This window comes from Heliangelus exortis, chromosome Z, assembly GCF_036169615.1.
Source record: "Heliangelus exortis chromosome Z, bHelExo1.hap1, whole genome shotgun sequence".
Lineage (NCBI taxonomy): Eukaryota > Metazoa > Chordata > Aves > Apodiformes > Trochilidae > Heliangelus > Heliangelus exortis.
In genome coordinates, this window is record NC_092454.1 from 16,641,864 (window position 1) to 16,667,027 (window position 25,164).

Genomic DNA, 25,164 nt, shown 5'->3' on the forward strand with positions numbered 1-25,164 from the left:
TTCTAAAACAGTATTGTAAGCCTTAACAGCAATGTTACCACTTTACATAACAAGAACTTGTATTCAGGTGGTATTCATGTTGCTTTATGCTAATACCCTGAAAACTGTTGTCACTCAAGACCTATGTGCTCTTAAATAGTTTAAGGAACAATGAATACTTTATGCTGCAAGATGTGAGTACCATCAAGACAGGATGTATGACAAGAACCTATGCCTATATTTGTGAAATTTGTGTTCTGCATAAATTAGAATCACGTTAACTGTTTTTGTAGTTCTTAGACCCTGAAGTAGTTTGTGAAGATGGAGGAAATTATTTTTGTTACATTCTGATGTGGTACGATATCTCCTTTGCTGCCTTCATCTGCTCTAAAATACTGCTGAAATATCTGACCTGTACTGTATTTGAGTGTTCAGACTATTTAGAACTGCAGTATAGTAGAACAGACATATGCCAGGACATAAAATTTCTATCTTAAGTATTCACAAGGTACCGAGATTTCTCACATTTAAATGAAACTAAGAAAATTTGAATGAAGACATTTTACTGTTCAGAGCAAATTGTAAAACTGTTTATGTTTCATTTAAATAAAGATTTGCCTTTGACCACTTTGGTGAAAATGGCTGCATTACATTTGCTTCATCTACTAGTAGAAGTAATTTTCTTCAGTGGAAATACTCTAGATCTTGCAAGCCCAGATATATAATGCTTTAATAATAGTCCCATTGTATATTATTTGTTCATTCAAAGAATGCAGTTAGTTCCAGTTTAAGACATAAAATCAAACAGATCAGCTAAAACAACAAAGTCTTATCACATAAAAAACTTCCTTTCAGTAGTAAAATGAAAAATAATGTTACAGATTGCCAAAGTCTAAATGCAGTACATCAGAATACATTATACCCTTTATAAAAGAAGCAGTTTCACAGCTATTTTAAAAGCATCTTATTTCTCATAAGTGTAGAGGAGTTAATTTAGAAGCATTGTGGATATTCAAAACACACAGCGGCATACATCTTCTGTAGGTTTGTGATGATTTGCTCTTCTGTTGGCTTAAAGCTCCTGAATTAAAAAAGAACACACACATTTCCTTATATCCCAAATTCTATTATTTTGATGCTTAATATTTTTCCATATTTGTCTAAAAATAAAAAGTAAAATATAAACTGGATTTAAAGTGTCAAATTTGCATATCTGAATCTTTAATGATTTGCTGGGTATCATGTGCCAGAAGGATTTAACAAGAATGGGACCTTAGGTCCAATATGGGATAAATACTTGAGGACCTAAGTCACAGCAATCAAGAAGTACAATAGAATGCAGTAAACAGAGGAGATAATATACTCTTGGAAAAAAGAGTTTGTTCTTGTTTCCGTAACCTTTGTTTTAAAGAACAGAAAGTGCCAGGTGAAGTTCATATAAAGAGAGTAAAGAAACAAAATCTTCCTACAGCTAGATGGCTTATAATAAGGAAAAACAGTACCCACAGCAACATGAATGCAGTCATTCACACCTCTGAATCTTAGATGAGAAACTGGGGTGCCAGATGTACAGGAAGAGTAAAAAAGAGAAATAGGTAAAATATGTAGGATTGGTCCTCAACTGACAGACCATCCTCTGACAAGTGTTTCCAGCTGGCATCAGAAGCAGCATGCAATTAGACTGCAAAGAGGGCAGAGAATCAGGGAAGTTCATTATATAGCTTCCACAGGGCTACATATCCTCTGCTTGCTTCTTCTGGCACTGATCCACTCAGTGACCCTCTAGTAAAATGGGTCTTCTTTCCTAGACTCCTATTAGACATGGTTTCGTGGTACTTTCACATTCCCCACTTGCTACTAAACCTGTATCTTAACATTTCTTAAACGCACAAAACAAGTCTGATTTCCATAAGTTAATAAACTTGCATCCTTGACACCCAAAATACAGCATGAAAGAGTGGGATTTAGTATACATCAGTAATTCTTATGTATCTCAGCACCTATCCTGGCATTCACAGAAATGTTTCAAGATCAGAAGCCAATTGATAAACCTGAACCCTACTTTAAGGACTGGATAGTCAACAGAACTATTAAATGACGATGACGATAGCACTTAATTAAAAGGTTTCAGACTTAATTTATTACTGATGATACATCATGAACGACTATATATTGCTTTATCTAAACAAATGTTCTACTACTATGCTGTTCCCATATCAAAAGCCAGATTGGGATGGCACAATTGATCTCTTTGGCTTTGTACCAGGCTGCTCAAAAGAAAAATTGGAGTTTACTTCTTTCTTACCTTTGGTAGGAAAAATTAATTTTTTCTCTGTCTAGCACTACTCTTTTCCAGACCACTTTTTTCTTCTGTTTTACTGTAAGAAAGAGAAGTTAAATTCTAAAACTCAATTCTTAAGCATGGGATGAGCACAATAATTCCAGTCCCACAATCTAATCACAAAGCCCATCTAAAATGCATTTCTTTTATCATGTCAAGATATAAGAAAAAAAAAATTAAACTAAATTTAAGCAACAAAAATACCGACTCTTGGAATCTTTTAGCCAAGCACTGAAGGCTCAACTCAGTTGCCCTCAGAAAGCCATGAAGGCAGTGGGCAGTAGTTACAACAACCACAGTATTCCCAGAAATTATTGCACTACTATATTTTGCTCAATGTATAGAATTTGTATATGAAGTGAACACCCAAATAATATACATGCAATATACAGCTCAGCATCCTTAGAACATATACTGAAACAGTTACATGATTGCTCTTGGAGTATATATCAGTAGCTAGGTAGCATTTGTAAGATTTCAACAGTCAAGATTTCAACAGCTTTACTGCTACAAAGAATTCTGTTTCCAAATCTCCACCTTTCCGCATAGTACGCTGATGGCAGCGACATTTTAGTTACAGCTTCATCAACCAAGCTCATTGGTATATTGCTCCAGACTTGATGTAAAGTCTGGAACCAGACTTTTAAAGACCAGAAAAGCTCATTTGGAGAATTCTTTGGCACACAAATATATCTTCTAAACAGCCAGCAGTTGATGTAACTTTTAGTTATTAAAACCAGGCAAGACTTTAACGGCTTAGTCGATTTTCCTCAAATGCTTTTATCCAAAGTAACATCAAGGAGCTGATCAAAACCACATGCCACATAGGACAGCCACATGAAAACATTATTTCACTGTACTACACTACAACCCTACTGTGATACATTTCAGTATGTTTATAAGAAGCAGGGCTATGCAACGATGGCAGTTATTCAATTTTCTACTCAAGGTATGTCCCCAAATATCCTACAGTGAAATAGTATACTATATTCCCAAGACATATATCCATTTCATAATATAATTTAACTGCAGCGTTAAAGCTGTTTAGATAAGGACAAAAGTACTAAAAAATATTTTCAGCTATCACTGAAAAAAGGAATCAAAAAACGAATGCAACACAGGAAAACAAAGAAGGTCACTGCATCATGAAATTAAGAGGAAAGACAGCACTAACCTGAGTGACAAAAAGGGAGATAAGCATAGAAGAGAATAAGGGGAAAGACTGGAGCAGACTGGACACATCTAAAGAGAGGAACTGCTAGGCTGCATCTTAAAACAGAAGGAAAGTTACAGACCAATTAAAGTGACTAGGCTCCAAAGGATGAGCAGAAGGAGAGAGCATAGCAAGCAACCATTTAGAAATGCATCACCCTAAGGAGAAGGGAGGCAGCATGGGAGCATCGCCCCTCAAGTAAAGGACAGCAACAGAGGTGCCTACACCTGCTCCTTTGGCTCGAGTTGTGCAGCCATTCCTGTGCCTATGGAGCTCAAGCCAACAGCACAGTAAGCAGCACCGCCAGAGAGATGGATGGGAGTTACCACCAAAGGAGCCAACACCAGCAGATCCCAACACCCCAGAAACTACATTCTTAGCAAGGAGAGTCAGGTCTTTGACAACATGTGAGAGAAATGTATTTTAATATGGACAAAAAGCCATAAGAAAATTTTAAAAGCCTCTTCTGGGAGTTCGTCAAGAGAAAGTGATTTTTACCACAGTCATAGTGTTTTTAGAATGAGTTTATAATACAGACACATGGTGCTCTTAAAAAAGTGAAATATCCCTCCAATATGAAAATTAACTGTGAAACTGCATTCTAAACACTCTGGAATTACAAAAATCTTAAGGAAAGGAATAAACTATACTTTCACATTCATCATTAATCCTTACCAACTGGAGCAACAACAAGGTAGAGTTTTATACAACACTCTGTACTATGTAAAAAAGCATACATTTTACTGTGGCATGCAAGTTCTTTACTTACAGTTGCTCAACTTGGTCAGATTCTTTTTCATCTTCTGTGGAACAGAAAAAAGAATTATGTAAGGTCTCAGTTTATACAGCCAAAATTCTATTTAATTATATTATTTACTCCATGTATAAGCAAAACAGTATTTTTCACTTCATTAGGTCTTAAATTCAAAATTCAAATTCTTATTCCTCTATGAAATGGAGTTACCTGCAAATTTATAAAAAAATTAAATCAAGTTTGATTTCTGATTTTAACAATTATGTATTATAGAAAATTGATACATATGTTTGAAATTTAGGCAAATACATAGATGAATGGATGAATTACTTAGACACCTATACATACATATTTATATATATATAAATATGTGCATGTGTATGTATATATATATATATAAATATATATATATATATGTATAAAAATATATATAACTTGTTTCATCTTCCACCCCTTGTTTGGCTCATCTATGCGTGCCTTCGACTCATAAATCAAAGTAAGTGCTTTCTGATTTAATGCATTTTTTCCTTCTTATTCAATTCTTTGACAGGTTTGTCACATCAAGACTACTAACAGTTGCATTCTCAAAATACAGCCTCCAAATTCCTTCTAAGATAAAATAAGGATTTAAAAATAAGTAGAAATATTTCATGAGAAAGTATTGTTTATTGAAAGCACTTTCTACTTAAATCTCTTCAGTGAGTCCAGCATTCAAGTATTTGAAACAATGGAATGTTGTAGAAGAAAGTATTTGTCAGGAAAAAAATGCAGATGTGAAAATTACACTGATTTTCAGGTATGAAGTGCTATGGGTCATACCCTTCTACGTTTGGCTGCAATTTCAACTAAAAGCTAAAAATCTTACCTGCATTCGCTTTCCTTTTAGAATACAACTCATAAAGGAAGACCACAGTTAGAAAAAAAATAACTTCAGCCACAACACCTAGAAAGGGCTTGAGAGGCACCAGGAAGGAGAGAACTATAAGCTGCTGCTTTCCTTTACTCTTCCCCAGATTAAAAGCAGCTTCACACCAATATACACCATCATCTTCCTCAGTGACCTTCCTTATCTTCAGATGGGTTACATTCGTAGGTTTTCTATCAATTACATACTTGTCTGCCAAAGAGTCATTAATAGCAACCTGAAAATAAAACATGCATTACAAGTTTTATTAACGCAACGAGAAAATGTAAGAGATGTAAAATTAGTTCAGAACACGTGGCATTTGTGAAGCATGTTTAGTCAGCCTCAAAAGGAAAAGTTTATCTTCGCTGGCCATTCTGGTTCCCTTTACAATGAAGGAAAATACTTATAAGGAATGTGTCTAACCTGTTCTAGTCTATCAAAGATCAGATGAAAGGTACCCTTGACTGTATTGACTCTCTGCTGACAAAGGCAGCCTCAGGTGCCAGGATTTAATGTTCAGGTCTCACTAAAGCACAAATCATACTCTTTCAAAGAAGCTGAGGTGGGAATGCTGCCTCACTGGGAAGTATGTTGACAGCCTTACTAGTCAATGCTAGTCTCCAGCAAAAGCAAGGAAACACATCTATTTACCTCCCCTCAGTTGACAATGCTTCCTTCAGGAAAGAGATAGAATAAAGAGGCTATGCTTCCAAGGGTATGCACCCAAGAGGTGCATATATAAAGACAGAACACTGCCAAGTCAGATTTTTGCTGAGTGATATTTCTCCTCACAGCTTTTAAGGCATAAGCTGAAGTAAGAAGAGTATCCACTGTTGGATAGCCTCCTTCAGGTTCAGTGCACCAGAGAGTTCATCATACATGTCAGTAAATACAGAAATACCTATACATGGAGCAGAAGGAGAAGGGACATGGACCCATTCTTCCTCAAGCTTCCAATACCTTAAATGTCTTTAAAAATTTTCCTGCTAAGATTTTTTTTCTGTATCAAGCAGCAAGATTTGAGTAATATAACTATCACTAATACAGTAAGGACAAGCATCTCAAGACTCATCTGATTGGTTTTACTGGGCTGTAACACTATGGCAGGGACTTACTGGAAAATAATCATCATACAAACCAGAACAGAAACTACATCCTTGCATTAATGAATACTTTCAAATACCAGGTTGGTTTGTTTTTTTCAGAGTTCTGCATTAACTTTGATGGAAATGCAATCTGTAGAGCCTAGAGTGAAAAGTCATGATGCTACAGGAAGACTACTTGTTTTATACAACATTGTTTTAAAAACATTTCTTGACCAGAGATTGAAACCTCACCTGTTTACTTCCATTGGTCATATACCACGTCCAAGACAGAGGAGCATAGTCATGACTTTTACAAATCATTACAGCTGTATCTCCTTCATAAGAGATTATAGGTTTTTTGTTTTCATCAATTTTTGGTACTGAAAACAATCAGGAAAGTTAATCAAGTCAGACATTCAGGTTTTAATTACAGTATTGCAAAAAGATTAAACTTACTTATTTAGATATGTATGTATAGTATTTCATTCATTTCCTTTTCCATACACCAATTACTTTATCATTCATGACACAATGTAGATGAAGCAATTTCTGGCTGATACTTTACATGCAGATTTCATATGCAGATGACTACAGGAATCCTGCTCTCAGTATGATCATAAGAGCTGCCAGTATTGAAAGCCAGGTGATAACTGTATCAACTTCTCTTTGACTGTTTATGCCTTCTCTTCCTTGGCAGCTGTGAGCTACATGCTCACATGTCCTACTACACTAGAAGAAAACATTCAAATTTTCCTGCAATCTCAGTCAACCTCAACCTGGAAAGAGTAGTAGAAGTCTATTCCAGTCATAATGCTACCACATAATGGTATTTGGCAACTTCTGCATGCAGAGGACTTTTGCAATAAAGAAAAAACTGCAGACTGAAGGAGCTTTGAAGTTAGACATTCTCTATGCTCAATTAATGACTTGTGGGTACGTGCCAGTAAAGAGGACTTCTGGTCCAGTCTCACTAGGGATAGAACACAGCTGCAAAAAACAAGGCATCAAAATATAACTTTATAGCTGCTTGTTCCAGTCATTATACTTGCAGGTGCCCCACAGCCTTCCAAGAGCAAAAAGCCAAAAAGGGCTGTTGAATAGATTGTGCCCGCAGACATAGGTAGAGCTGAGCAAATGTACCATGACAGTATGTACTTTCCATTCTCCCTTATATCCCTCTTTTTTAGGATGCTTACCAGCCTGGTTTTTTTCTCAGATCCATTTATTTTAAATTTTACTTCAAGTTCTATTGCGTTATGTTGTAAGCACAAATCCCAAATACCCTTTAAGTTATATTTATCACACAAGACTAAACAGGCCAAGAACTTGCTTTCAGCAGTTATGATAGAATTATTTGGTATAAAAACCCAAGATTGTTCTTCCTGTCCCACCCTCCTTGTTGAGTGGCTGAGCACAAATTAACTGTTGTGAAAATATCACTTCTCATGAGTATTAAAAAAGTTTAAAACTTCCATTCCATAAATATTCAATTTGTTCATAAGAACATTGCTTTCAGCCTCAGAATTTATTGCACCATACACCAATCCAGCTTCAATACTAGAGAAATCTTCATATCCACTTGTTTTAATCATTAAACTAAATCCTTTTAAACAGTAGCAGCAAAATATCTTCAAAGCTGCCCGTATAAGGGACAACTTTACTAGCAGCTGCTGCCACCTCCTGTTGCAATTTATAAAAAAGAAAAACAAAAGCAGGGTGGGGGAAAAATGGTACATGTGAAAATAAATAATAACCCTTGTAAGCAGCACAATAGGTTTATGTGCTAGTCAAATGCTAGTTTCAGTATGCTGACCAGTGGCACTGGAATAGGCATACCAGTAACACCTATACTATATTAGCCATGCTTAAGGACATGAATATCCTTAAAGAGTTCTGGGACCTGGCTCTGTAACAGAGTGGTTAGTCCCTGAATGTGTGCAAGGAAATAACATGCTTTGTTCCAGGTATTTTTGCAAGTAGATCACCCAGGATTTGGTGACAAAAAAATGACTGTTGGAGATGAATAGACAGGTGATCACACCAGCATTTATAACAGTCAAGTTTCCACACTGGTTTAAGACCAGAGTTATTTCATGGTCATGTATCTGCACAGTTGCTTAAGGACCCCTCAAAGGGCAAGCACAAATTATTCCATTCTGCCCTTTAATACAGATATTACAACACTTCACACCATTTCACATTACCCAGAAGTAGTTGGTGTTTAAAAATTTGATTCCTATAAGCAATTGCCAAAATGTTATGATTTTCTGTGTACCTGGGTAAAACCCAAGTCTACAAAATCTGAAGGGTTCTGCCAAGCCATGATGGGGGGGAAGGGAAAGAGGCAACACATCCAATAATACATAACTGCCTAGTGGAAAAGCTATTGCAGTTAGTTACAGCTGTGATGACTTTAGCTACTGAGTCTATACCAACATATTACTCATCTTTCAGTCTAAGATTTGTTCTCTCTGCTTTATTGCTAGAAGATTCAAGGACTTCTTTTTCCCATTTCCATGACTCTTGCATTAATCTTGAAAAGTGCCATAAAAAATACTGACTTGACATCAGAAGTGGCAGCATTCAACCACTGTGAAGTAATTCTTCCATCTCAGAATAAATCAACCAGTCCTAAGCACTGTTCTGGAAAAGATGACTTCCCTATTGAGTCATTCCTGCCCTTACTGAAATAGCTACTCTAAACTTTCAAAAAAAGAAAAGTCTCCTTTGAATTTTATTCTTTTTTAATCTAACAAGACTGGGGTAGCCATTCAACTATACCTTACCCACATGTTGACAAGAAAAATACATAATTATTTTCACAGATTAAAATGTCTGCATAAACTGAAATTTTGCCTTTCTTCATTATTGCAAGTTAGCCTCCCCTGGATGAAGTGTTGAATGCAGGTACCAATATCACTACTTAAAGACTTCTACATGAGCATTTCTTCCAAGTCTTATGACCAGATATCCTGCTGAACAAAGCCAGCTTGCTGTACTGATAATTACAAAGCCTGCTGGGCAGTTCAGTTGATGTTAGCGCAGTAATTTGGAAAGTTAAGTGTTTTTGTTTGTAGGAGCCTGCATTCAAGGATAATCCCTCATATATCACAGTCTGTGGAGTTTTCACAGATCAAATGCTTGCCTTGCTTGTTTGAAAAAGTTTGGATGTGGGAATAGTGATGGAAAGAGCTCTCATTAGAAATTAAGGTTCTCAGCTGCATGTTCAAGACAAGGCACTCATGCTTCCCAAGGAAGCATACCAACTTTTAGTAATAGCTGTTCTTATATAGAATGACGGATGCACTAAAGCAGTAACTTTCTTTCAGAAATACAACCAAATGTATTTAGAAACCTGCTTCCACTCCAATAATCATTGTTCCTCTTATAACACCAAATCTCAGACCAAATTTCCAAGACAGTAGCTCTGCTTTTTGAAAAATTTGAGACATACCACTCATTCCTTACACTCACTCCCCTTCCAGAAAATGTTGAGTGTTCCCTTGCTGTAGGGATGAGAAGGAAGGGGAAACTAGTTACTCATTTAGGGAAAAAACAGACTTTGCTCTTTTGGTTGTTGGTATTTAATCATTAGGCTTTGCTTCAAAATTCTTCTTCCCTTCATGCTATAGAAATGCCTTTCATGGCAATTCTCACTTGGCTTGACCATATTAGTCACTGTTTATCAAATGAGTTGCTCTCCACACTATGCAGAAACCATGTTAAAACAAGAATCAGTCAAGTAAAGCAAAATTTGAAATAACTTACATTGCAAATGAACCATGGAGCTGATTTCTTCACCTATCAGATTACAACTGTAACTTCCCAGCTTACTGCTATCCAGGACCTCCAAACTTCAAAAGAAAAAGTTGGTTTGTTTTTTATGTGTATTTTCTTTCATCCTACAACTATCAGTGGCTGCTAATTAGCATTCTAAAAAAGCTACCAGGGAACATAGAGCACTGAAATACTAGGGTTCAGGTTTAGTGCAGGGTAACAAAGCATGACATTTTTAAGAAAACAGAAGAGCACAAGTACACCTGGAAATACAAATACCATTTTCACTATTGTTCACAGAAGCCCAAATATTTTAGCAGAATAATCTAGAGGTTATTGAATCAGACCTGGGTTCACCATGTGAACTACACAACATATGCCATGCAAGACTTCAGAAGGTTTTTTAACTGGTTTGTTCTTTCTAAAGCAAATCAGTCAATGGCTAGGACTGCTCCAACACAGTGGATGACAGCTCTGTAAAGCTCTTACCAAGTCCAGCATCTTCTCTGCTGGTAAACTATGTATCACACAATGCTTTGAAAGAGATTTAAGATGACAATAAACACAAGAGATGCTTGTGTTTATTTATATTGAGTAGAAGATTAGTGACATTACATCCTCATCACATTTTCTCAGAACTTTTATATAAATATTGATGTTAAGAAGCCAAAGAAATATAGAAATCATCTGGAGACTACCTGTTAAGATTAACCCATTTACAGATTTTTAAACTCCAACAGTAAACAGTATGAAGAAAATTCTCAAAATAATTGAGACTCTGTAGAGGTTTGGAAGTATTAAGAAAACCTTAAAAAAAACCCCAACATCTTTACTGTAAAGCCAATTTCTTCTCTCTACTGTCGAATATGAAGAAGAAAAAAAAAAAAGGCCAGAGGCCTTTTGGGCCATGGAAAATGGGGAAGTGGAAGAACATGCATTCACCAATCTCAGGCTGAAATTACTACCTCACTAAAGAGAATTACTGCACCTCAAAGAACTGTGGCCTTATTCTGTATTCTTGTATTGGAACAAGCCTTATTTTTCCAGCAGTAGAGGTCTCCCTTCAGGCTCAAAGAAACTGAAACCTTATTCCTTTCCTGCAGCTTTCATCACCAGCATCATGTCTTGGCTTCACGAACAAAGATTTCAGAAGGGCTCTCTCCCCCCAGGCTTGCTGCAAGCACGCTGATGGCTGATAAGGGCAATGTGGGACAGGCAGTGCGGCTGCAAAAGGCTCAGCAGAAAGTGTCCTGTGAGGGGACAGGCACAGCACGGTGCTTTCTGTGCTGTCTTTTCTCCTCTAGACTGATTCTTCGTGTGTTCCCAAAGGAGGCAGCACTGTTATGGATGCTGTGTCTCTGTGTCTCCCAACTGCAAGCCAGAGGGGAACCCTGATGGCAGTCAGTATGGCCAAAGCTGAGGGATTGTTTCAGGGAGTCCTTGTGTCTCCTCTTTGGGGTTCCTCTGTTGCAGCAGCCAGGGGCAAGTTCACCATAGAGCACAATCTTAGGGAGGTGGTGATCCTCCATCCTGGAGACCTGCCCTGCCCAGCACAGCTGTGTCCTCAGTATCATGGCCTCAGTACTGGTGACCCCTGCCTGTTTAGGATTGTACAGAGGCAGCACTGATGGAAGCATTCAAGGAGTCGAAGGTGGTGGCAGTAGATGACCCATGATTCAGACCCATATAAAAGAGTGGACAGTAAAATGGCTCTGTAGACACCAATTTTTGTACTTTTCTTCAGGTGTTTATTGCTCCAGACTCTTTTATGAAGTCTTCCAAATGCACCGTGTGCCTTTGCTAATCTGTTGTCTCTCTCTTTGTTGATCTTGGCATCTGAGGAAATAACACGTCCCAGATAGCTGAACTGCTGGACTGACTTAACCTCTGATTTGCCTATGTTGATGTGGGGATGATGGAAATCTTCCTGTGGTGCAGGCTGGTAGAGAACTTCGTCTTCTTCAAGCTGACTTCCAGCCCAAAAAGATCTGCAGCCTCTGCAAAGCAGGATGTTGTGCACTGCAGAGATGCTTCTGTCTGAGCAACGAGGGTGGCATCTTAAATGGATTATGGGCACATATTAATTACTTGGATCTTTTCTGCTATATACATAACCAGTTTTGGGAAGTTTATATGCATGTGATAACCCCTTAGAACCTGTAAGTCAAACTGAAGAACGCTACTTACCGGATGTTCCAGCTGTTTCCAGTTTTATGCACGTTTCCGATTGTTTCATTTCCCCTCTTCCAAGACACTTCAGGATTTTTCAAGTGAGAATATTTCTTGCTCAATCTGCATGAAAGTTCAATTGCAGTGGCACTATGCAATGTGATATGTCTTTCCATGGAAGAACGAGAATCACCTAAAAGAAGTTTATAAAATTGTTTATGAAAACAGTTCTTCATTGTAGGGAGATTATGCTTTATATATGCTAGATTACAGGTGGATAGAATGTGCTGCTGTTATACTTTCCCAAGTATAAAGAACTGCAAAATCTGTTTGACAGCAATATTCTTAAGCCATACTTGGGTTATGATACACATCCATTACAAAAATGGTAGTCACTCAGTTCTGTACCAATTCCTAGAGGGCTCCAATGCAGAAATATGGATATTCATTTCACTGAAATGAAGATTATCTTCCACATAATCTAACCCAAACTAAACTGCATGAAGTACTCAGCTCTTATGAAGGGAACCAATGTCTACTCTCAGTCTTCTTGACTTTAAATTGGGTATCTAAAAAGCAGGATTTATTGGATTAAAAATTAGTATCCAGCAGCATATTTTATGATATTGTGAGATTACAGGTAATGTTCTATAGCTAGTAAAGTTGATAAAATCCACAACCCTAACATTGATGGGTCTGGCCTTTTATCCTACGGATACACAGCTTGAAACCACACCATCGTCAAACCCATTTGAGACTGTCTTTGCCCGCCCAGGGTAAAGATAATAGAACTACTGGAATGTATGAAAACATTCCAATTCAGTAGAAAAATAAAAATTACACTTTCCTGCTTCTAACAAGCTCCATGAGCATAAAATTTGTGTATCCAGAAACTAGATTTAAACAGCAGGTATCTTTTTTGATCCACTGAAACAGACTTTTCTAAAAGAAAACACAAAAAAAACAAAAACCAAGAAAACACAAAAAAAACAAAAGCCAAGAAAACAAAAGCCAAGAAAACACAAAAAAAACAAAAGCCAAGAAAACACAAAAAAAACAAAAGCCAAGAAAACACAAAAAAAACAAAAGCCAAGAAAACACAAAAAAAACAAAAGCCAAGAAAACACAAAAAAAACAAAAGCCAAGAAAACACAAAAAAAACAAAAGCCAAGAAAACACAAAAAAAACAAAAGCCAAGAAAACACAAAAAAAACAAAAGCCAAGAAAACACAAAAAAAACAAAAGCCAAGAAAACAAAAAAAACAAAAACCAAGAAAACAAAAAAAACAAAAGCCAAGAAAACAAAAAAAAACAAAAGCCAAGAAAACAAAAAACCCAACACACATCTGACTTTGTCTAAGCACTGATGTTTTATTTCATAATTGGTCTTTTCTTTCACATCTCCTAAATAGAATTGTGGTTAGTCAATCTGAATACTCCATGAAAATTTGTTCCAAGCCTTACTTCAGTCCAAGACCTGTTCTGTAGTACTTGATGAAAAAAAATGCAGTAGTATTTCACTGCTCAAATTATGAGAGAAAAGGAAGCCACTCACTAACTTAGTAACGCAAGTCAGACCTAAAAAAACAACAAAATCTGAATTGTAAGTACCAGCTACCTCCCACAGAGTATTTGAACATTAGTGTTCTGGCAGAGACAATTACAGCCTACAGAACAGCCTGCCCTGGACTCCAAGTCCCAGCCAAAATACTGCAGATCTATTGAACTGGAGGTAAACTTAGAAATGCAACACCTCTGTCTTCTGTAGCAGACCAAAGTCAGTTACTGCAACTCAGTTATTAATGTCATTACACTTAATAAGTGAGCCAAGCATAACTCACCTTGTTGAGGTTGCTTACGATCAAAGTAATTTTGCAAATTGAATTGGTGTCACTGTAGCAAAAGTTTTAGTCAGATTAATTACACTTGCTAAAAAAAGAATTCACATGGAGTTTATTTTAAAAATAAATCCACACTTCAAATGAATGGAATATGAAAGCCCTATTCTGATGAAGATGAACCATTAGCAAGACTGGTATCTGGGGCACCTCTGTACCAAGAGAACATGTACAAGAACAGGAAAAGGCAAGTACCTTTTGTTTCTCCTTGAAAGAAATACAGCACAAAAGCCATGCAATAATGTCCTTAATTTACCATACCAGTACTTTGCAAAGGAGTTTTAATTCATCTCCTCCACCTGAGAGGAATTTCAGTCGGATCTGTTCCTCCAGTTGCCAAAAAAAATTAGTTACAAATGTTGATTTGGCTACTGGGAATTTCACATCTCCTTTAGATAGAGGCTTATCTTTTCTTTTCCATGGTTGAACTTGTGTAATGCTGCAAAGCTGTCAACACCTGCTGGTTAACAAACACCCTAGTTTGCAGGGTCTTTCTAAGTGGATTCACTAGTGCAAAGAAATTGTCACTTAGTTGATCTTTGAAAAGGTAGCTATGAGTTGGTTTTACTTGTGGTTTCATTAAAAATTAAGAATCTCCCTCTCAACTGCAAAAAATAGCCATTTGAACACAACACTTAGCGCAAACAGTAATCTTTTCTCCTTGCTCAGTATGAGATTAACATATTAAGAAGCTGCCATTCTAGGCAGTTCCACAACTCATACAAAAGACTGTGCAATCCCTGGCATTCAATATAATGTAATATAATATAATGGAAGAGAAAATAACACACTCACCATCTAGGAGTAACTCGTACTTCCCATAATTGACAACAGACATCTGCCCCGCCAGTTGCATGGTATGACCTGGACCTAACGAGGCTGTAGGGGAAGCACAGTGGTATGTCATGAACATAAAGGTCATCATATACAGCAGAGTGTGCATATGGTATTTCAATTGTTTCTTATAATGTTGGAGGGGAAGACATTGCTATATGATGAATACTATGGAAATGCCTTCATACACCTTGTGTGTGAACCAGAATCTTAAAAGTAGCAGTGTTGTGTGGCCACTGTTCAAGTAACTATACCCACTTAGAAGATGGTTTGTAGCTTTAATATGATGTAATTCTGAATGTCAGTACTCTAAAGAGGTCATAACCATCTGTTTTCACAGCCTGATTCAAGGAGTTCCATATGCACATGGCTTTTCCTAGGGTTTATCAGTGGGTCCTAGAACTGTATAGGTCTATATCAATATTAAGTACAGCTTGGAAAAGTAATAAGCTTTAGAAAAATTTAAAAATGCAGAAACATACCCATTTCCAAAGCAACTATAATTCAGCAATGCAAGAAAGTCAGAGGTAGACTATCTAATCTAGACATAGCTCTAATGAATGCAGAGGCAAGAATTCCTCCTGGAAGTGTTCAAGGTCAGGTGGGCTGAGGCCTTGAGCAACCTTGTCTAAATGAGAGGTGTCCCTGCCTATGCCAGGAAGGGACCTCTAAGGTCCCTTCCAAACTAAGCCATTCTATGATTCTGTGATGATTCTATGAATGGCCTGTACTCCACTGGAACATGGTCACAGTACCTCATGGCTACACAAAACTCCTGCTACACAGTAGGGAATTTCCTTACACACACACAAATACCAATAATGACAAACATCTACCTAAAATATACACCCTTCTTTCTGAGAGGGAAAACTATATTTAAAAGTTCTAAAATGAACAGCAAAATCCATTATCTGTAGGGCTTTGGGTAGCATACTTTGAAGACTACTTTCATCAAGCTCTGCAAAGCTCAATACAGCTATCAAACACTCTAAATATAATCAGTCTGTTTCCACCACTACATTAGTTCTCATGCTCTGACCATTTCAGGAACAGAGCAAGAAATGAAGTTAATGTCCACAATTTTAACAAGAGATGTAGCCCATCTAATAAAGTGTCAACCTTCCACATCTACACACATTTCAGGAGCACTGTCCTATCTGCATTCAAGTTACAAGTAAACTGAAGTACACTATGGGAGAACACATTAAGAATTGCACTTAAAAGAAAAGTCAATTCTATACAGCTTTAAACATCAAACTGTTTGTTTTGGAAACAATTACCATAAATCATGAATAACCACTTGATTAAAAAATAACAAGATAGAACCCAAGGGTAACCAAAATTTTACAATTCAAGTAGAAGACATGTGATTGCTTTTACCGGGTGCAGATATAGTACGCCCAAGTGTCAAATCATCTGAAGGGCTCCCCCAAGTCTGACGGTTGACAAATTGTGTCACCATCACAGGCTCTGAATGGTGAAAAAAATTGTAAAAAAATAATTTTTCTTCAATTTAGAGATGAGACAATTTTTTAGAAAAAAAAATTTCCCCCACTCCATAGAAGATAAAATGTGCATGCTTTAAGTCACACATTTCACATGCTTGTCAAGTAATTTTATTTTTACTTATTTTATAATGCGTTCAGGAATATACAAACAGTAATTGCTGACTGAATCTGCCTAATCATACAGCAATAGAGAAGATTATTCTAGTTTTCATAGAGAGAAAGGGGTTTCATTATCTCTCCTGTCTATTCATTGAAAAGGTTCTACTCAGAACTTGGGAAAGAGAAAACTTGGCTACAGCTTCTGCCTTCTCAATGAGAGAAGCACTGAATGGCAGATTTGGTAACTGTGCAGTAGAAAATAGTATCTCTGAAAGCCTAGATCTCAGAATTACTCATGTTTTTTTTCTGCAGGAGTTTTTAAGAACTTTGAGGTAAAATTCTTAAAACATATGCCTCCCTTCTAGAGTCGAGATAATATGGCTACACTGAATGAGGTCCCTGCTAGTGGTATGCATTTAAAGATCTCTGGGCAAGTGTAAGCAGAGTACCAGAGACCTTCCAAGTTGATGGCCCATTCTGTAAAGCAGTGGTTTTCTTTATCAACATGTCATCTCACAACACAGGCAATGCTATGTCACAGGCAGTCAGCCTTGTCCCCATCTTGTTCCACCTGCAGTTTCGTACCTTCCCTTATGTTTCAACAAGTTGAAGTAACAATAAATGTGTATATCAAGGTGGATAATGTGGAAGAACAGAGCACTATGCTAGTTCATTCAATTGTTGGCAGCAAACTGCTGTCACTCTTAACTACTGCCCAAAATAGCTTTAAAAAAAAAATGTAAATGAAGCTGTCCCCTAGCAGGAGACAGTATGTCCTGTTCCTCTAGGCAAGAGCACAAGCAAGCCTTGATCTATGGATGATGGGAGAAAAACTAGACCAAATGTTTACCCCTGAAACAATATGTGAAAGCTGAAATCTTTCTAGGGAATCTTCATTTGCCTGTATGTGCAAACACCTTGATAGCATGCCAAGATTGTCATGGATCACTTGAGTTTACATCAGTTCAGAACACACATCACCTGGTTTGTTAAAGAAATCCCTCATGACAATAGATTCAGAAGGTACCAGTGCCTGTTCACATAGCAGTTGTTAACCACCCACAAAAGACTCAAACCTTTCTGGTGTCTTGCACACTAATAGGATCCTCATACGGACTTCCTTCCTCACTTCACATACCAAACAAAAATAGTTAGGTGAAATCACATTATACAAATACTCTATGTATTTTAGTGTACTTTAGCTCATATGTACTTTTGTGTTTATGTATGGAAAGTTATCAAATCTACTACCTATTGCACTACTAGTACTAGACGTATTGTGGTAAAAAGATCTGGAAATTAACACCAGGTAGACAGCATTACCTCCAATGACAAAGTTGTAGATGGAATAACACTATAACTTGTTTAAGTCCATGCATAAATAACCTCTTGTTTGACTTGCATTAACATAAGCCTTGTTACACTGCTGAATTCCTGCTGCTCTGATCTTTATGGGGAAAGGAGAGGTAAGAATCAATAATCATTGGGTTTTTTCTTCTGCCTGGAACTTATTTTCTGCTCCCTATGAAAACCACAATTAAGGTCCAGAATATGGTGAAATGTGGGACAGAAGAATGCACTGACACATTCATAATTAAAAATGTTAATGTTAAGCTAGCAGGCACAGTGACGCAAAGGCATTATTGTACTACCTCTCACTAGTGCAAAAAGCATAACAAGGAGTCCTAACATGAAAAACTATATAAATGCTATCTAAATGCTAAATAAGGTATAATGCTATATAAGGTACAAAATTGTATAAAAGAACCTCCCACAATGGTCCCAGTTTGGGAATTCTCCCGTCTCCAAGGTTATTGTCTGCTTTTATGGAATATACCTATATGGGCAACAGATCATCAGCTTGCAGCTGGACAGCATTTTCCACAGTACTTGAGTTGCCTTCAACACTCAAGCTCTTTCAGTGCTAGATGACACATTTACTTCTATTTCTTCTGAAGAAATTCAGGATTTTATTTAGTATGAAACTGTAAACTCTACACAGTAAGTTAGGATCACTAGGAAAAATTATTGTAACATCAGGTGTACTGAAATAAAATAATTACCAGATGATGATTCGTTAAATCCTGCATGCATCTTAGTCAAAGAGTTTGCCTGAGACTGACTCGTATCTTGTGTTGCCACAGTCAGATCTAAGAAAAAAAAAAAAGGGTTAAAGAAAGTTCTAAGTCTGTTCAAATTATGGAGAACAAAACATCTAGCTCATGAAAAGAATTCAATCAATCTCCTCACTTATCTCCCCAGTGTACCACCTCCATTTTTTTCCAAGTTCTGAGCATTACAGCCAAAATATGCAAAAACTGCTTGTCATTAATCTTTTCTTGCATAAAGTAAGACTAAGAACTGAAGAAGAGAGGAAGTATTTAACCTGCAATTTCTGTATACAGGACTTTTCCGGTACTTAGGCTATACTCGCACAAAGCCATTCTTCAGAATACTCCAGTTCAACAATGAACTTTATCTCCTGTACTCAAATCCTGTCGTGTTTGTGACCTTAGACCACAACACCTTGACACTGACTAGCTTATTATTTCTAAACATAGATTAGCAGATTCACCAATAGATTAAGGACCTCCTTACAACCTTACATGTCTACCCTGTATAGTGATACAGTGAACAACCTGCTTTCTTTCTATTATCACTTTGGTGAGCAAAACAAAAGCTATATGTGTCAAGTATGGACTTCAACAAGTAATACTAATGACTATTTCCATTTTCCTTAGCACCACCACAGATGTGATTCCTCTGTAGTACAGTTTTTGAAGAGCCAGGAAAGACTAGGGTTTTGCTTTATGTTGTTGACTGCAGAAAAGACACCAGGGGAAGGGACAGAAGACTTGCTTAGTTTTAATAAGTTGCTGTGTCACTCTTCTATTAAAAATTCAAGGCTCCTAGCTGTTTTACAAAAATGGAGATGTTTGCTCTTTCCTTTCTGATACCATAGTTGGGTGGCAGAAATAGCACAAAATAAACACTGTATCTTCACATGCTTAGATACACCAGGACACATTCTATTGCCATAGCAGCAGGATTCACTGGGACTGGGAGAAATCTCATGTAAGCAGCTTTTAAGTTATTTGGTCAGTGAGTTAGTGGGGAAAAAAGAGCACGTGGTTTGCACACCTGGGACGGATAAGTAGTACTGCTAGACATCCAAGACAGCAGCAGGCACAGATAAAGTGAAAAGCTCCATCATACTTTAAGCGTGTTCAAATTTGGTTACAACTGTATGCCTTCAGCAGAAGGTAGACTCAGCACCCTGCCAGTTCCTCCAAGTGAACAAACACTAACACTCCTACCTACCCCATTTCAATACTATAGGCACAGACAACTTACAGACTGTCTCCCACTGGCACTTCCAGCACAGTTACTCCGGACACCAAGGAGTCACCTGTGGCTTGTACCACCTGCTCTCTCAATCTGCCCATCATACTTCAACCAGCATAAATCAAGAGTAAAACAAGGCAATGAGAGGATTTTTAAAAAAAGCACTACCACTTGTCAACAAAAGGCTCTTCAGTTTTCATACCAGTCCAGTGGTCCCACAGCTGAGTGTTCTCAACCTTCTCTCAAAGAACTTAAGAAATCCACTCTGAGTATCTGCTAGCTTACTACCTAGCCAATAAGAAAATAGTCATACTCCCTGCTTGACAGAGGTGCTAAGAACAGGGAGAGCTATTATGCTTCTGATATTCACTCTAGGGTTGAAGATGCATGATTTTTTTGTATCTGCAGCATCTTGAGGTATTCTGATTATGTCATGGATCACCTGACTGTATCAGCTTATTAGATGCATCACCTGCACAATAATTAAAATCCTCAAAGATTATAAATGTAGAAGATGCCATTGCCAAACCGTAAAACAGCTGTTATGCGTCTGCAAGGAATCCAGATGACCTGCAACATGGTCTGCATACTAACAGGGCTCTCATCTGGGCTTTCTTCCTTTATTCACATACCAACTGAAATTATCCAAGCAGTGCTATTTCTAGTCACCACTGCTCCCACATCTTCACTCTGCCAAATTACACATCTGTCCATATGTCAAACTACACAGTACAGATAACGCTGCCGCACTTTTGTCCTCATACTCACCTGCTTAACAGCCTCATAAACCAAGATGATGCAGCACTGCATGTAATTAGTGTCATCAAGACAGGCAGTGACATAAGCAAGTGAAAGGAATCGCCATTGAGTTAACAGCTGCATGCCTTAGCCTCTAATGGACTTTCATGATAGCTTGCTGAGTTTTGCTGTTATTGTTGCTCTTTACATTGAAAGGAGTAGGTGAAAGTATGAAGTCACTTATTCTTTTTTCTACTTTGCCTCTGCTTCCTACTGCAGCCTGTATTTGGGGAAAAAGTATGGCTGTACTAGTAACCACCAGAGCAAATTCAGGCTTTAAAATCTAACCCACCCCACCCTTTTTTAGCCAGAAAAAGCAGACAAATAGGAAAAGTCTGAGATACAAAAATAACATCAACTGCTAATTAGTTTAAGAATTTTATACTCTTTGCAAGTTCACAAACATTCAGTAGCATCCAAAGCCAGCCTCCTAGAAAAGAGAAAAGCTGCAGGCTGAGTTCCCCTGAGGCACCAGAGGATCCTCATAAAGGGCTTCCAAATGCCCTGAGTGAAGTTCTTGCCTCAGGACAAATAAGAAAAATCCAGCCTGGAAGCAAAGTCCTTTATATGAGGTTTCCATATACCTCCTCAGTATCTTTTGGGGCAGAAGTTTGGTTAAAAGATGTGGTACATTTGGTTTTCTTGAAATCTAGCACCATATGTTGCAACTAGGTTAGGCAATCACAATGGTAACCAAATGAAGCAGCAAATTCTGAAGAGTGATGTTGTGACACTTGGTAGGAAACTACACAACTCGGAACAGTACTCTCAACTCTCAATAAAGAGCAAGCTGGTTTAGTTGTTTTGGAAAAAATCATAAGACTAGAGTCCTCAAGCTACTTACCTCAAAATAAAAATCTAAGAGGCCTCTTGTGGTATCTGTATGTCTATTCATCTGCCTTTCTGCAACTCTGTTCTTGTGAGCCTATTGCTCTTCTAAGTCACTTTTACTACATTTGTTTTGAATGAAGAAACCCACTGAACCGCCACAGTGCACAGAATGCACACTGTTTCTGGACTTCACTAGCAGAGCTTTAGTTCTCCTTTCTCCAAGGGAGCATGAATTTCCCTTTGCAATACCTGCACAGTTAGTCCCCTTGCTTGACTTTTTTTTTTTTTTTTTGAACATTTGTTCAGTAACCAATGGAAAAGTAAAATACATTTAACCATGGCAATCATAGTACAAAGCCTCCCTACCCAGTCCATACAAATATGAAAGTCTTTAATAGAAATCTGAAAAACAACAGCCTCACTTTATATAGATAATAGGGTACTAAAGCAGCGGGCTCCTTTATGATACCTGCCGTAAACAAGACACTATATTCACTACTTCAGGAAGATGGCAGATTTGTGGCAGATTCAGAAACACGAACAGGGTTTTGTCAAGTTTTTACAGTTGGGATTTTTTTTTTTTGTCTTTCTGTAGAGGATATAGTTTCACTGATAGATTTTATCATAAACTTAGAATTATTTCAACCTCCACCACAGTGGTGAAGTAACCTTCTTTACTACAACCTTTTCAAAAGTAGCAGTTATCAAGAATATATAACATGGGGCTAATTTGACATAATGTGATTCACATTCCTACAAGGATCAGGCCATTTATAGTCACAAAACTTTTGGGTCACATAAATAAGTAGCTAGAAAGAACTTCACTTTTACCTGTGTATACATGAATACACATACATATTTTAAAGACACTTTAAGAACTACAGATTTACCTCTGTATGAGTATATAAGTATTTTAAACAATGAGAGCTGCAAATCACATTTTCTTTCCTTTCACATTATGTAAAACTACTTCAAATTTTACTTAATTTTACTTCTTACAACACACAGGAAGGAGTGTGGCTTCTCTCAGAATTAGGGCACAAACAAACATAACACAGTTTACACACTACATTCTGAAAATGCAGGTAAACGATTGATGGTTAATTAAACCCACAGCAATAATGTTTACATTCTGTATTGGCAGAACTTAAGGTCTTGGCAAGACATGCACCAACAACTGCATCAGCATACAGCAAATATCAGCAATCTGATATTCCTTCTGTTACCATGATGTACTGCTCAACGATGCTTCAAAACCAGGCATTAGCAACAGATACCTACGTATTTTAGAAGTAAGTGCCTATTTCCTTAGAAATTATTTGCCTGGTCCTGAACTGCTGAATAACACTTGAGGAAGAGTAGGCCCCATAATGCTCAGATCCCTTTTTCTTCACGGTTTCTGAAATCTTACATTTAAAAAGGCAATGCGAATTCCTCCAGAGAATACTCCTCACAAACTTGACATTTTGGTAATTTAACTTGCCAATTTGTGGCTTTTTTTCTGGACTTAAGTAATGCTTTACTGGGTGAGGGCAGGACAGAAATGAAACACCATGCCTCGACCTCCCAAGTCCTGCACCTGTGAACTAACAAACTCTCCTCTCCGTAGGACACCCAGCAGGAGGTGCCCTGCAGGCCCCGAAGGGTGCGGGCGGCCCACCAGCACACACAAGCAGGGAGGCAGTGCAACCCCTCCTTGGTCGGAGGGCAGCACAGCTGCAATCCCTACTGTCCAGCAGGCCGGCGAGAAACCCAAACGCTTTTCGGCTGCTAAAGAGGAAAGATCCCCGGGGGCACGGGCGGCAGCTGCCCCCGCAGCGGGTGCCGGGCAGGGCCGAGAGAAAGCTGCTATGCTGAGCCACCACTTCGTCGCCCTGGGGAGACAGGGGGATGCTTCGCAGCAAGGAGGACCTTTGCTTAGGCACAGCTCCCAGGTGCTGCCTCGGCCCCGGCCCCCCTCGCCTCAGCCCACCCGGACGCCGAGGAGGTTGCAGCGGCCCGGCCCAGCCCACGGAAAGAGGGAGCTTTTACCTGCGGGACTCCCACCCGAGAGGGAGACGCAGAGCAGCAGTAGCAGCAGGAGCCGCCGCCGCCCCGGGCGGTTCCCAAAGAAGGCGGCAGGCATGGTGCCCCAGCGGCCGTTCCGCTCCCAGTACCGCTCTCTCGGCGGCACGCAGGCAGCTCGCTCGGCCCCGCAACCGTCCGGGGCAACGGCTGCTGAGGAAACCTCAGGAGGGCTGGGGCTGCTCTGCGGGGGAGCCGGTTACTGCAGCAGGGATCAAAAACCAAACACAGAAGCCCCAAATCCGCAAACAAGGCAAAGCACCGGCAGGAAAAGGCCGCGAAGCTGCTGCAGGCAGCAGCGTTCCTCCTCCCCGGGGAGGACGGGTGACGCCCGGCGTGGTGGTGGCTGGACAGGCCCCGTCGTGCTTTATGCAGCCGGAGGAAGGGCGTGGGTGAGCACCGGTGGCTAATTGGAGGGGGGCCGTCGCACCTGATCCGGCTTGGAGCTTCGCTGGGGACAGGTGGAAGATAACTGACTACATAGGGAGGCTGGGTCGTGTCTCATTTTAGGGCAAAAGCAGCTTTGGTGCAGGGCCACCTCAGTTGGAGCAACCCTCCAAGGCACCTGGCTTGAGTAGTTTTACCTAGGGAATGTTGCCTGTCTCTGCCCTTTGGCTAGTGATCCTCTGTAGAGCCCAACTTTGAGAGTCAGTGGCTCCAGAGCAGCTGGGTTATACTGTATGAGAGCTGCAGCTTTTCACCATCTCGTTTTCTGTGTTTCTTGGGCTGGGCATCTACACTTCTCAAGACTTGGACTAGTGCTTGGAGCTTTTAATATGACAGTGCAATTGCTTAGAGTATTTTAATCTGCAAACACATCTATATATATATACTAAAACGATTCATATATATATATGTATGCATTTCTTTTTGTTACTTGATAAATAACTGCATTAGGATCTTGCTGTATGAAATTTGTCAGGGTGACACTCTCTGAAGAAGATTCTCCATGATGGAGTCTTGCTGCTCCTTCTTATCAAGATACAGTTACTTCAGCTAATGCAAAAGTTGAATTGTGTATAGGGTGTGTTATCAATAATGCAAAAAGGTCACTGCAACTAGGCCTTTCCATCATCTTAATTCTCCTGTCCTGGCAGTGCTGTAGGAGTTTATGGAGAGTAGGAATAATTCAAATGACCTGTGTGATGATTTTCCAGCATGCACATGTTCATGCTAGCATATATATCTTTCAATATGTGTACAGTGCCCTTCAGATTAAAATTTAATATTATAAAACCTCCAAATAAATATAACTAATAGCAAAGACTGGGAACATGATTGCTTCATTATGCCCATGCTGTGTGTCTCAGGAAGAATCTGTATTCCTGCTGGCTAAATGGGACTGTGTGTAGATAGAAGCCTTTACTGTTGTTGAAAGAATGAATGTCCTTCATATGCTTCGAGCGACCTAGATGGAGCCATCTGTCCTTCACCTCTAAGGTTGTTAACCCATGTACGAAAACTAGGAAGTCACAGATGGTACTCGTCAATGCACAGTGATGCCTATACTCTGTAAATCCACTGCTTTTGAAATTTAGCTGCAACCTGTAGTTTCTGGCGTG

At 38.7% G+C, this 25,164-nt stretch overlaps 1 protein-coding gene across 2 annotated transcripts; it reads right to left on the bottom strand.

Moving 5' to 3' along the window:
- Positions 1-887: 887 nt before the first annotated feature.
- On the bottom strand, positions 888-23,963 carry EMB (embigin). Of its 2 annotated transcripts, XM_071730656.1 has the most exons (10): positions 23,570-23,963; positions 18,628-18,714; positions 14,919-15,002; positions 12,244-12,418; positions 10,048-10,133; positions 6,532-6,659; positions 5,153-5,429; positions 4,303-4,336; positions 2,285-2,357; positions 888-1,060 (listed from the first exon to the last, which is right to left on the bottom strand). In XM_071730656.1, exons 1-9 carry the CDS (start codon positions 23,661-23,663, stop codon positions 2,300-2,302), a joined length of 1,023 nt encoding a protein of 340 aa, XP_071586757.1. In that variant the 5' UTR covers positions 23,664-23,963; the 3' UTR covers positions 888-1,060; positions 2,285-2,299. The 2 variants fall into 2 exon arrangements, with proteins under 2 accessions (XP_071586757.1, XP_071586758.1); XM_071730657.1 differs by lacking the exon at positions 18,628-18,714 and having other exon boundaries at positions 23,570-23,961.
- Between the last annotated feature and the right edge of the window lie 1,201 nt (positions 23,964-25,164).